The following is a 13,190-nucleotide window of genomic DNA, read 5'->3' as shown; positions in this document are numbered from 1 at the left end:
TCTTAAATTTAAATAATACTGAACATCATTTTACATTGATGTAATTTAGCAGTTAGCATATGAAAACTATGGAAGGAGATTACTGCCATGTAAAAGAAAATTCTGGTTTTGATAGTATATTTAATAGGTGAAAAATCTAATTTCTGAAAATTTTTAGTCAGAATTCTGTTTTTTTAGAATTCTGAATTTTTTTCTCAGAATTTTGACTTTTTTCTCAGAATTCTGACTTTTCTCAAATTCTTAATTTTTTCTTAGAATTGATATCCCCCCCCCGCCCCCCAGAATTCTGAGTTTTGATTGCAGAAGATTGGAGTCAGAATAATTCTGCTAAATTCTGAAAGAAAAACCTGCTTCTTTTTCTTCTGTGGTCCCAATCCTCTTCTGTTGAAAACTGCTTTCATTTGATTGATAAAATATTATTTAAGCATACAACAGTTATTGTCAAGGTCCTTTTTTTTTTTTTATGGGCCACATTAAGTCTTTATGGTGGGCCAGATTTGGCCCGTGGGCCTTGAGTTTGGTACATGTGCTCTACAGCAGACCTGCACTCTGTGAACATAAAAGCTCTCACACTTTATCCCAAACCTTGGAAATCGTTCCTGTAAACTAAAAGCACCTTTCAGTGGCGTAAAAAGCCTTTAGCAGCCGTTTCCAGTGACTCAGAGCTGCTGGCTGCCAGCTTCATTCATTTCATCTCAATCAAAAGACACTTATGTATTTTTAATCCATTTCTCTTATGAATATTCAGCAGCAGTTTTGTCGAGTTTCTTGCAGCTAAATTAAATCAGTAACATAACTTTGGTATTAATATTTCATTTGACGCGGAAATATGAGGAAAAAGCTGAACTTATTTCCTTCCTTGGTTTAATAAACAGAAAATTTATAAAAGTTTCTGTTTGACCCTCAAGGTTTTTGCTCCAGAATTAATAAAATGTTGATATAAAAGTTTTTTTTTGTTTTGTTTTGTTTTGTTTTTGTAAATCTGCTCGGTCAGCATTTCTTTCTTTTTTTTATTATCAGAAACTAGAGCTGACAGAATGTGTGTGTGACTGTTTTCTTCACACACACATACAATCTGTAAATTTTATCTGCCATTATTTATCTTGTATTATATTATATACATATATAATCCCTTTCCTAACATTCTTGTATAATCTGTATAATCTGTGCATACAGCTCCCATATTTATATTTATACACAATATCTATCTCTTTTTTTAACCCCTTATAGTCCATACATACATAGTCTTGTACATCTGTAAATAAATATCTATATCTCGTAGAGCACTTCTGGATAAATGTAAACTACATCTCTTTGCTTGTACTTGTGACAGTGCAATGACAATAAAGTTGAATTCTATTCTATTCTATTCTATATATTTTTTAACTTTCTGGTTAATCTTTCTGAATAATTTCCTTAGTGATTTAGTTTTGTGTAAATTCGGGCTAACCATATGGCTAAAAAACGTATCAGGAAAAAAGCGGTTTCATATGAGTTGATCAATAATCATTGATTAGTTTTTGTTTTAAATATCTGAAATACAACCAAACTGGTGGCGTGTCACTTCCTGTTTTCTCTCCATGTTGTTTTTCATTTTTTTAGCAGTTATGAGACAAAGTGGGGAAACTTGAAACTGCTGCTGCTCCAGTTACTCAGCAGGTCGTTGCTAGGCAACCGAGTAGTGAGAGTTGGTTGATTCCACCAACCTGGGTTATTCCATATATTCAATAGTCTCTCAGATGTTTTATCTTCTGATATTGATCTTGTCTACAGCGATATATATTATTGATTTATTGTCCAGCCCTTATATAAATCATTTCATTTGGATCAAATATTGACCAATTTGTGGAGTTATAAGCTCAATGGAATCACAACTAGTGAAGAAAACGACATGAAAACCTTTTTACCTTTTGTCTTTATCTAAAATCCACAAGCCAGTTCTTCTGCTAGCGCTGGGCTAGCATGTTAGTTCTGGTTGTATTTACCCAGAATGCCCTGCGCTGTAGTCCACTTCCTGCTTTTGGAGCGGTCTCCGGTCCGCTTGGCGTTCACATTCAAACCGATCCAGAGTTCACTTCAACCGAACGCAGACCGAGGTCTGGAGGACCAGAGTTTGATTAGCGTTCACACCTCACCAACCGAACCGGAGTTCCAGTAAAGTGGACTGATGGTTTCCATTTTTAATTGAAAGAGTTGGGCCAGAATCATGTCGGGTCATGTGCGTTATAAACAGGTAACTGTTTTTCTTCTGTCCCTCAGATGAGCAGCAAGCGCTCCAGCAGTTTCCGGCGCGCCATCGCTAACGGCCGCCGCACCCTGCAGAGGGAAATCCTGCTGGACGAGACGGGCCTCGGACTGTACAAACGCTTCGTCCGCTATGTGGCCTATGAGATCCTGCCATGTGAGACGGACCGGCGCTGGTACTTCCACCAAAACCGCCTCTGTCCTCCGCCCGTCTTCATTGCCGTCGTCACCATCGTCCAGGTGAGACTCCCTCTGTCAGCGCTACGAATAAACCAGGAAGTCAAACTCATTTTTACTTTGGGGCGTGTCGAGGCGTCCTTAAAGGGCCGGTTGTGGTAGAATGTCTTGATAAAACCCAAAAACAAACCTCTAAAACTTGAATAAACAGTTTTAAACTCTGCACTTGGTGAATACTTCTTAAAGCTAAATGATACTGAACCTCATTTCACCTGAAATTTGGCAAAATACATACGAATACTACGGAAGAAGTTTTCATATATATTCTGGGGGGAAAAGAAGATTCTGGCTTTAATCTGCTGAGATCAAATGTCAGAATTCAAAGAAAAACTCAAAATCCAGAGAAAAAAAAATCTGAATTTTGAGGAAAATATTGGAATTCTGGGGAAAAAGTCACATTTCTAAAAAAAAATAAGATTTTCTTTCTGTGCCCCTAATGCTCTTCTGTTGAAAACTGCTTTCATTTGATTGATAAAATATTATTTAAGCATACAGTGGTTATTTTCAAGGTTCTTTGGGCCACACAGAACTCTACTGCGGGCTGGTTTTGGACCGCGGACCTTGAGTTTGACACGTTTTCTAAAACAATAATCCTGTTTTTCTGAGCTGCTCCCAGGACGCCTGTTTGAGGAGATTTCCTGCCTTTGATGGCGCTCACTTTGAGCCGCTGCTGCTTTAAGCTGAAATCCTCCTCAGGAAAAACTCATGCAGGAAATTCAGCCTCTGATGTCGGATCGTCACCAAAGGATGGATTCGTTTGGGGAAATAAAAAATACTTGGAATCTGTCGCATTATGACGGCGCATTAGAGCCAGTTATTTTTTTTACATTACAAGAATAAAGTCATAATATTATGACAATAAAGACACAATATTACCAGAGAATAATAGTTTTAATGAGAGTAAAGCAGCTCGTCTAGTTTCTTTCTTCAAAGTAAAGTCAGATTTTCTTCAGTCGTTTCAAAGTCCTGCTAAAGATAATAATTTCACTTCCAAAGTGAAATTTCACAAGAGGCTCAACAATCCTTAGTTTAATTTTTAGGGTCTTTTTGTTTAATTTCCCATAAAATCTTTTAAAACTTTATTCTCATATTAGGACTATTTGTCGCACAACTTTATTCTCGTAACGTTTCGTCTTTTTATCTCGTATTATTGCGATTTTATTCTTATATAAACTTTTGTCGTACGACTTGGTTCTCATTCTTTTGTCGTACAATTTTATTCTTGTATTATTGCGACTTTATTCTCATATTATTTTTTATCATACGTTTGTATTATTATTTGTATTATTGACTTTTTTCTTATCGCGTCTCATAATGTCATGACTTTTAGTTCATTCTTGTACTGTGAGTTTCTTGTATTATTTCGACTTTTCTCTTGTAATATTTTTTTTCTCATAATAATATGACTCTACTATCATGATTTAGTTTTTTTCTTAGCCTGGTTCAGTCCTCTGTTGCACCGTCTGAATAGTTTTCCAGGGAAAATAACCAACAAAACTTCCTGGTTTCCCTGAACTCATCAGAAAGCCGAGTCGTCTTCAGTCCCCTCTGAATGGCTGTAATGACAGCGAGAGTCTGATAATAACTGCTCACATCCATTTTAATTCACGGAGACAATAAGCCATTATCCTATGAAAAGAAATTAATGGAGCTGAACCAGATGTATCTTTTTTTTCCTGCAGGCAGTAATTGTCTCAATTCTAGCTAAGGAATACAGAAAAAGACCAAAACGTCTCAGAAAGTACAATGAGTTTTCATTTGGCAGGACGCCTGATCGTCTTTCTATCGTGGTCATGGTGTGTGTTGTGTTGCAGATAATCGTGTTGATGGTGTGTGTTGTGTTGCAGATAATCGTGTTCATGTGCTACGGCATCATGCTCAATAAGTGGGTCCTGCAGACGTACCAGCTGGACTTCATGAAGAGTCCGCTGGTCTACCATCCCGGCCACCGCGCACAAGTCTGGCGCTTCTTCAGCTACATGTTCATGCATGTTGGGTATGTTGAGCTGCTCCTCCTTCGTCCTGCTGACCGTCTGTTTTTGGCTGTGGCTGCTGCTGATGAGACCAAATGAAACTTTTCCTCTCCTCAGTTTGGAGCAGCTGGGATTTAATGCTCTGCTGCAGCTGATGATCGGCGTTCCCTTAGAGATGGTTCACGGGATCTTACGGATAAGTTTGCTCTACATGGCAGGAGTTCTGGCCGGTGAGTTTCATTCTGGCATACTGACATCAACGAGCTTCGATGGTCCAATTAAAGGGGCGGTACTGTGTTTACCGGGCACATAGAGCCATTTTATAGCACAAGAAAGCAACTGTTACCTTCAGCTGTTATAAAAATGATATATTTATCAAATATGACTTAAAAGAAATTTTACTTCCTGATTTAATCCATGAAATTGAGAGCAGGAGTTCTTTAAGAGCTCTGAGCAGCAGCTCCTATAATGAGCTCAGCAGCTGTTTGCTAATTGCTGCTGGCTAGTCTGAAGGAGCTGAGTGGGGGAGGAGAAGGCGGGGCTAGGTCCATCCAGATGTTTTAACGGCTAAATGGTTGCCATGGAGATTGAAAGATTTCTCAAACATGAAAGAATGAAGTTTGTTTTTGATGAGGGAAAAATATTTTATCTCGATGGAAAGATAAAAAAAAAGTAAATTTTACCAAATACTGCCCCTTTAAGAGAGAAATGATCTCATGATTAATGAAACATTGTAGTGTTTGAAAGCTTTATTTTTTTAATTTAAGTGACTTTGTTTGCTGTTTTTGTGTTCAGCCTGTTTTCGTTTGGTGAGTCAACATTCCCAGAATGCATCAGTCGATGTGTTTTTGTCACAAATGTGTGCAAAACTTTGTCAATATTCTGCTGATGTCAGAAAAACAATCTCACACTTAAAGTGTTTCTATTCAATAAGAAATGCAGTTAAAATCAGACGTGAATAATTTTCTTTCACGCAATAAATAATTAAAAAACATCATCCTCTTACCACTTCCTGTTGTCTTCTTTGTTGTTTCCAGCAGTAGTAACATCCAGCTGTTGATCATGTGACTCGTGATGCTGGCCGCAACAGAGGCTGCATTATTCTACATGTTCACTCTCTAATCATGCTACTGCATTTGTTTTTCCCTGCCAGGTTTGTCAGACGAACAGTGAAAACAGACATATTGTAATATTTTGCAGTGGATTATGTATTTTCTCTCCTCAGGAAGCTGAACACAAACGGCTGCTTGTTTTCCTCGGCTCTGTTTGTGTGGGTGAAACCAGACTGCAGGGTATCTGTAGTGACCTACTTTTTTTTGTGGTTATTATTGTTTACACTCTTGTCTCTTCCTCCGTGCTCCACTGATGTTTACTGGTTTCGTTGGGATTGGATTACTGGTAAAAATAAAACAAAAGAACCGCTTACATTTTTAGACGATCAAACTGCTTTTTGCTGCTTAAAGGGGACCTACTAAACTACACTGCCTATGCAAACATGTTCATTACATTTTTTATACAAAATTATTCTCACATAATAAGATGTTGGTTTATTCTGAGCTCCTTTCAGAGTGAGCTTTTTTAGGGCGTCTGTCACTTTAAATAAGCTACTGTTGGCCACGCCCCCAACTCAACGTTTAGACTTGCACATGAAAATGGCTGAACACTACAACTATTGTAGATGGACAAAAAGGACCAACTTTCTGCCAGAAAACTCAGAGGTTTGGAGATTAATCTCAGAGATTTTCTAGAAAATATTAGAAATTTTTGACTTTTGAAACTCAATTTTGAAAAGTTGAAAATGTTCAAATTGTGAAACTTTTAAATTTTTAAGTTTTTCTAGAAAATTTCTTATATTAACCTCAAATTTCTTTTCTTTTCTAGCAAATTTTTTGACTGTCAAACTGAGAAAGTTTCAAGTTTTTTTTTCTAGATTTTTTTCAACTTTTCTCCTGAAAATCTCTGAAATTAATCTCAACATTTACATTTTTTTTGGCAGAAATTGACTCCTTTATTTTGCTCCAAATGTGTTGCTAGGTGACGGGTTAGGCTTGACTGGGGTTGCTAGGTGACGAGTAGGGCTTGACTGGGGTTGCTAGGTGACGGGTTAGGCTTGACTGGGGTTGCTAGGTAACGGCAGAGTTCTCCTCGACTCAGTTCAGTTTATGTTGAAATGCTGTAATTTTCCCTGAAAGCATTTCAGGGAAAATTACAGTTTGGGGGCCGCACAAATTCAGTCGAGGGGCCACATACTTATACGTTTCTTTTCTTTTCCACTTTTTCCCAAATTATCTGCGACCTTCATTTAATTATGGAATATTAGAGAACAAGTAAATTATAATAAAGGTCTTATTTGCGCTTATTTGTCATATTTGTTAAATAATTTCATTGTTTTTTGTCCTGAGCGTATCCATTTTAATATAAACTTCCTTATTTTGTGTTTTGTTTACTTTATTTTGGTTGATGTTATTTATTCTCTTCTCTATTTATTTATTTTGTAGACCGAAACCTAGTTTTGTAAGTCGTTAATGCCTGTTTTATATACACTAATTGGTGAATAAAAGTAGAACAATTTATTTAAAAAAAAAAAAGTCTGATTACAGTTGCATTTAATTTCATTAGTAGCATGAATGACTAAAAACAAAAGTTGGATTTTCTGAACATATGCTGCATCTGCAGCTTTGCTTTGTTTTCCAAATCCAACCTCCTCTCTGCTAATGGACGTTATAAATTACCCATCACTTTGGATTACGTTTGATTTTTCCTTCCTCCCTTCTTAAATCGGGCGTGACTCGCTCATGTTTTTATTCATGAAGACTTTCACGTCGGCACGTTGCTTGTTATTTTTGTAGGTCAACATGGCTTTCAAGTTATTGCTGTAACTTTTCCTGAAGCTCCCTCCAGCAGGAAGTGCTTTAAAGCCAAGAGAATGTACTTTTTTTTATTAAGATTCCTTAAATAACGTGAAAAGTTTGTATTCATGAGGATGAAGGTGAATGTCTGTGTGGAAAAAGACGAGCCTGAAGCCGTTTCTCTCTGTGCGTTAGCTGAGGACGCGGAGCGAGTCTGGCCGCTGCGTCCTTGACTCTGTGCTGACAGAAGGAACGGTTGTGTAATTAGTTTTCAGCGTCGCCGCTGTAGAGCGCGCTCCTTGTCCTTGATCATTTGGCATCCACTCAGCGGTCCTTCATAGCTCTGCAGCGCAGCGAGGATGAGGAGCGCGGCTTGTGTTCAGGGAACAATTCGACTCAGAGTTTCTCTCCTTGTGGGCGAAAATGAATCTCGATTGTTTAGTTTTCCACCTTTCTGCAGCAGCACATGAAAGACGAAACAGAAGGTTGTTTATTTGTCTTTATCTGTTATGATTTCATCCCTAAAGGCTTAATAACATCCTTTATGTTTATTTACAATGATCCAAATTCTGGTTGTTCTTAAAAAGCCTGTTTTACTAGACGGTGTTATAGATCCTCTGCATGTTATTGTTTACATCAAAATCTTGCTCCTGCGCACAACGGGCAAAAAGACGATTATTTTCAAATTCAAAAATATTTTATTGATCCCAAAGGGAAATGAAATGCTGCTTTAACTTATTAATTCAAAATCTTCTAAGTTATTGTAGACAGGAAAGGGCAGAAAGGTTTTCTTGTAGCAGTCTGTATTACAGTGAATTTGAAGAAGCCTCTGACTGAAGACACTTGGTCTCATGAAGAGGATGGTCAGGTTTGTTCTTAGTTTTCTTGACCTAATGAAGAATCCTCCTGGCATCATCAGATTTCCTCTCCATCCGTAGCTGCGTCGCCGCGGTAGAACAAGAACGTTAACAAAATAAAACCTGGAGATGCAGCTGTTATTATTTAGTGCAGTGCGCCACAGCAAAGGGAAAAAATCAATAATGCAGAAAAACCCTTATAGAACGACTCGGGACCACAGGTATTCTTTTTTCTCGCTCTCTGTGTCGGCTACGCTACATGCAGACTCGTTGCCATAGCAACCGGCTGTAACAGCCTCACAAATGTTTCAGGATTCAGCACCAAAAAACACACAAACATTTCCCACACAAAGAACAGAACATGCAGTCCGTTACAGTTTTATGTTTCCAGGCTTGATGTTTATGTTGCGATTATTAATAAGTGATCACTGTGGCAGATTAGCCTCGCTGCTATTAGCTAAGCTAACACAGCGGTGGTTGATTAGCTCATTTAAACACCTGCTCTATTGATGATCTGTCAGAGTTGCTGTTTAGGTCGCCTTTTTTATTAACTGAACCAAAACACTGAATTCCACAGCACATCCCCATGTTTAGGTTGTCATAGTCAAGCTAGCATAGCTGACCTACTTCCTCGCTGTTTTTTAAAATAAAACTTTTTCCTCACCTTGTTATGTGGATGTCGTAGTGTTGACTATTAGTAGCAAAGCACTTCGTTCCTTTCTCCTTTTTCTGACAAGCATACATCGAACGCACCGTAAGGTTTACAGCTGCTAAAAAATGAAAAACAACCGCGAGGAGAGAAAACTGGATAAAACAGGTCAGGCTATCAGTTTGTCAGAATTTATGATATTTAACACAAAAAATTAATCAGTTACTAATATCGACTGACATAAAGCGCTTTTACCATCTTACGTTTTTCAGCTAGGCCAGTCACAGTAAGTAATAAATCAATTAATCGCATGATAAATTAAAACAAGCTCAATAATTTTCATTTGTATGATTTAGCGTTTTTTTTTCTCCCTGGATGATAAAAGTTTTCAGTCTGGTGTTTTGGTCTCAACTAGGCTTTTCACTTATTGCTCTTCTTGTTTTTGTTTATTTATTTTGGATATTTAATATGAGTTAAATATAATCTAACATTTATTGATCTTTGAGAATGTGTTCTTGCTTTATTACTATACCATTATTGTTGTTATATCATAGCAAAATGGTCTCAAAACAACAATATTATCGTTTATTGCTATAACTTCAGGGCCAATTTATCGTCCAGCAGCATTTGTGATGGTGACAGGCAGAGCCTTGTGGTCGTAAACTCCTTCAGCGTTTGTCTGTCTCAGGACATCAAACAGGTGCTAAAACATGATGTTTTTCCTCGTAACCCAGCGACAGCCGCAGGGCGTCTGCCTTTTTTCACGCTTTTGACAAACCGAATCATTCTGAAGAGCAAAAGAAGCTTCTGGAAATATCCTGGATGTGATATCTGGGCTTTTTCTGCTCGTCTTTCCCCTCCTGCCTGTCAGTTTCTGTTCCACCGTCTTTAATGTGACACGGCTTAGATCTGGGGTAAAACTTTCGCTTTGAATTATCTGATGTTTGTCACCCAGTTTATACTTGAAAGAGGAAGCGTTGTCGTCTCAACAAGAGCTCATGACTTCACAATGAGTCGGAAGGAAAGGTCTGTAATCAAGCGTGAAGGCCCCTTAGCAACAAATTAGAGGAGTTATTGAACGTCAAATCTCTGCTTTCCGGTTGACGCTCAGTGCTTTATTTTAGTTTCCTGTTGCCAAAGTTCTGCAGCCTTTTTAATAAGGATTATATGTATTGTAATATAGATATCTATAAATGGTCTTTAAGAAAATGTGTGTGGTAATGATATAAACTCAGGAAAGCAGAAAAAATTATATAAATGCGTCTATTTTTACTAGGCTGAAATTATTAGTCCTTTCAGTCGTGATTATTTGATTATTTACATAATCAGAAACAAATTTAGTAATCGATTAATCAATAACTGGAGAACACAGACTCAAAAAATAACACATTCAAAACCATAAACCAAAACTATACAAAAAAATATAAACATTTTGCGTTTAAAATTTCAAAAATATACCTTACTTTAATACATAGGCAATAAAATGTTATTTTTTTATTTTTAAAAAGAACATACTCATTTATTTGCATGTTTCAAGTCATTTATTTTATCATATAAAAAAGAAAATAATAAAATCTCTGCAGTGTGGCAGTTTTTTTTATTTGTTTAATCAACTCTTAAATGTATACGTGAGCTATAAAAGAAAAATGGACGCAGAGCTTTGCTACTAATTGTCAACACTATAACAGCTACATTGGAAGTAGCTTAGTTATGCTAACTTGACTATGACAACCTTAACATATAGATGTGCTGCTGAACTCTGGTTTTGTTAAGAAAAAAAAGGCGACTTAAACACCAACACTCATCAGAACAGCAGGTGGTTAAAGTAGCTAATCTACCACCTCTGTGTTAGCTTAGCTATTAGCAGCGAGGCTAATGTACCACCACGATCACTTATTAATAACCACAACATAAACATCAAGCCTGAAAACATAAAACTGTAACGGACTGAATGTTCTGTTCTCTGCGTGGGAAACGGTTGTGTGTTTTTGGTGTTGAATCCTGATACACTAGTGGAGCTGTTGTCAGCCAGTTTCCATGGCAACGGGTCTGAGTGTAGCGTAGCCAACACAGAGAGCGAGAAAAAAGAGTAACTAGTAGTTTTGAGTTATTCTTCTACAGTTTTTCTGCGTTATTTTTCCCTTTGCTGTGTTGCTTATGCAATAATACCTACATCTCCAGGTTTTATTTAGTTTATTGATTTGTTCTAGATGAACTGAAGTATCTTCATTTTGTCCTCTATGGGTCTAAATAGCTCTTCAGATTTCTTCTCCTGTGTTCATGTTGCTGCTACATGAATGGAGATGGTTTGATAAATGGTCAGAGTGCATGTTGAGTGGAGGTCAATTGATTTTATCTGCTGTTGGTGAGAAAATGGCTTTGCTGTGTTTTGTTTGCTAATGTTTAGCTCAGACACACAAGCTATGGCTCTTCTGTAATGTCCAACCAGATAAATAATTTCTGATTCACTGGCTCAACGCTACAGCAGGTCAAACTCATGACAACATTCACATTAAAACACAAATTTCTAAATATGTAGAATGAAAAGTGGCTATAAATGCTAAATGTTTATATTTCTTCACTAGTTTTAGTTGCTTGTTTTGATGTGATTTCCTCAACATCGTAAATCTGCTTTGTCATCATGAGACAGTTAAAATATAAACTGTTTTTCTGAGGATTTTGTTTGTGGAAAATGATTATTTTATCCCTCAGTTTGGCAGTGATGTCTAACAGAGTCGGTTTTACCTCCATTCCCAGAATGCCTGCCCTGATTTCTCATTTTTGTCGTGGTTTTAACGTAATTTGTAGTCATCACTAGAAAACGAGCTTTTCTAGGTCGGCAGTTGTGTTGAGGAAAAACAAACGTTTGTTCATATAGAGCGCTGTTTGTGAAGTTACACTGTAAGAAATTAACTGCATCCCCAGGTTGAAATTGCTTATTTATTCACAAGCTACTCCATCCAAAGTGTTAAATATTAATAAATATATCAAAAAAGAAGTAAGCAATAATCATTAAACCACATAAACAATCACTGTGTAATTAATCTGCATTAGTTTGACTTTTTGAATAAAATTACTTAAATAAAAGATCTTTGCAGTGGTTTTGTAAAGTATGGTGATGCAGAAAGCGTCTCTGTCTGCGTTAGCTGCAGGATCTGATGGCGTTAGTGCCACAAATCCTCATAAGCTCACTCTAACAGTTTCCTCCTCTGCTAATTTGTGCTTAGTAAATAAATCTGGTCCGGCGTTTCCTCGGTTTATTAGTCAGCGGAGACGGCGCTGTGACTGCAGAATGCTGACGGCAGCGCATCTCCAGCGCAGGGCCGCTTGATTTAATGCAACGCTGGAGCGAACAGGAAGCTAAACCTCGGAGGGAAACATCCTCAGTGGTTGAGCTGCAGGTTTCTTCTCCTCATGGAATAAGAGTCGAGGCAAATTATCTGTTTTCCTTATGGCAGTAATTAGATTTTTTTCTAAAATAAGTCTCGATGTTTGGGGTTGTTTCTGTTTGCACCTGAATAAATAAACACATACTGTCCTGAATGACGTATTGGCTGGGCCTCTGAGAAACGAACCTATTAATATTAATCTCTCCCACCAGGAATTACAGAATAATGACAATCAAAGAAAACAATCAGGCGTAAGATTATGACCACTGACTGGTGGTCATCCCTTCAGCCGTCAAGCAGGGCTGCAGATCCTGCATGCTGTCGCGCTGAAGAGAAAACATGAAGCTGCCTTGTAGCCTCAAGGCGGTCTGGGATACAGGAGTATACTGCAAAAACACAAAGTCTTAGCAAGTATTATTCTCTAGTTTTTAGTACAAATACCTTAGAATACTTGAAATCAGACCAACTGACTTACAAATAACATTTCAGCAGGAAATTGGAGCTCAATAACTCCTTAATATTGATGAAATAGTTTTAGTTCCACTGACACGTTATCTGTCAAGCCCAGCCCATCGCCTAGCAACCCGGCCACGCCCAGCCTGTCGCCTAGCAACCCGGCCACGCCCAGCCTGTCGCCTAGCAACCTGGCCACGCCAGCCCGTTGCCTAGCAACCCAGTTCTAGTTCTACTGGCGGATTATTTCACTTATAACAAGACATTTTTCCTAATTTCTAAGTGAAATAATCTGCATTGGATCTAGTATTTTTCATCAATATTAAGGAGTTATTTATTTAAAATCTATATCCTACTGAAAAGTTAGTATTGTCTTATTTCAAGTGTAATAAGATATTTTCACTAGAAACTAAACCAAAATACTAGGTAAGATTTTGTGTTTTTGCAGTGTAGATTCGGTTTGCAGGTTTTAGAAGCTATTAAGAAAATTTGAGGATCTGTATTAAAAAAGTACGAATTTGAGCCGCTCATGCCAGAAA

The 13,190-nt window shown here is 37.6% G+C and overlaps 1 protein-coding gene across 1 annotated transcript in view; it reads left to right on the top strand.

Annotated features, from left to right (window-relative positions):
- rhbdl1 (rhomboid, veinlet-like 1 (Drosophila)) overlaps positions 1-13,190 on the top strand; it is a 33,513-nt gene that overhangs the window by 15,988 nt on the left and 4,335 nt on the right. The window contains exons 3-5 of the mRNA XM_032575299.1: positions 2,260-2,484; positions 4,329-4,477; positions 4,572-4,684. Coding sequence (XP_032431190.1) covers positions 2,260-2,484; positions 4,329-4,477; positions 4,572-4,684 — 487 coding nt within the window. The remainder of the gene's footprint in view (positions 1-2,259; positions 2,485-4,328; positions 4,478-4,571; positions 4,685-13,190) is intronic.

The sequence above is a fragment of the Xiphophorus hellerii genome, chromosome 10 (assembly GCF_003331165.1).
Source record: "Xiphophorus hellerii strain 12219 chromosome 10, Xiphophorus_hellerii-4.1, whole genome shotgun sequence".
Taxonomy (NCBI): domain Eukaryota; kingdom Metazoa; phylum Chordata; class Actinopteri; order Cyprinodontiformes; family Poeciliidae; genus Xiphophorus; species Xiphophorus hellerii.
The sequence above is the reverse complement of the archived record's forward strand: the minus strand, read 5'-3'. Positions and strand labels throughout refer to the sequence as shown.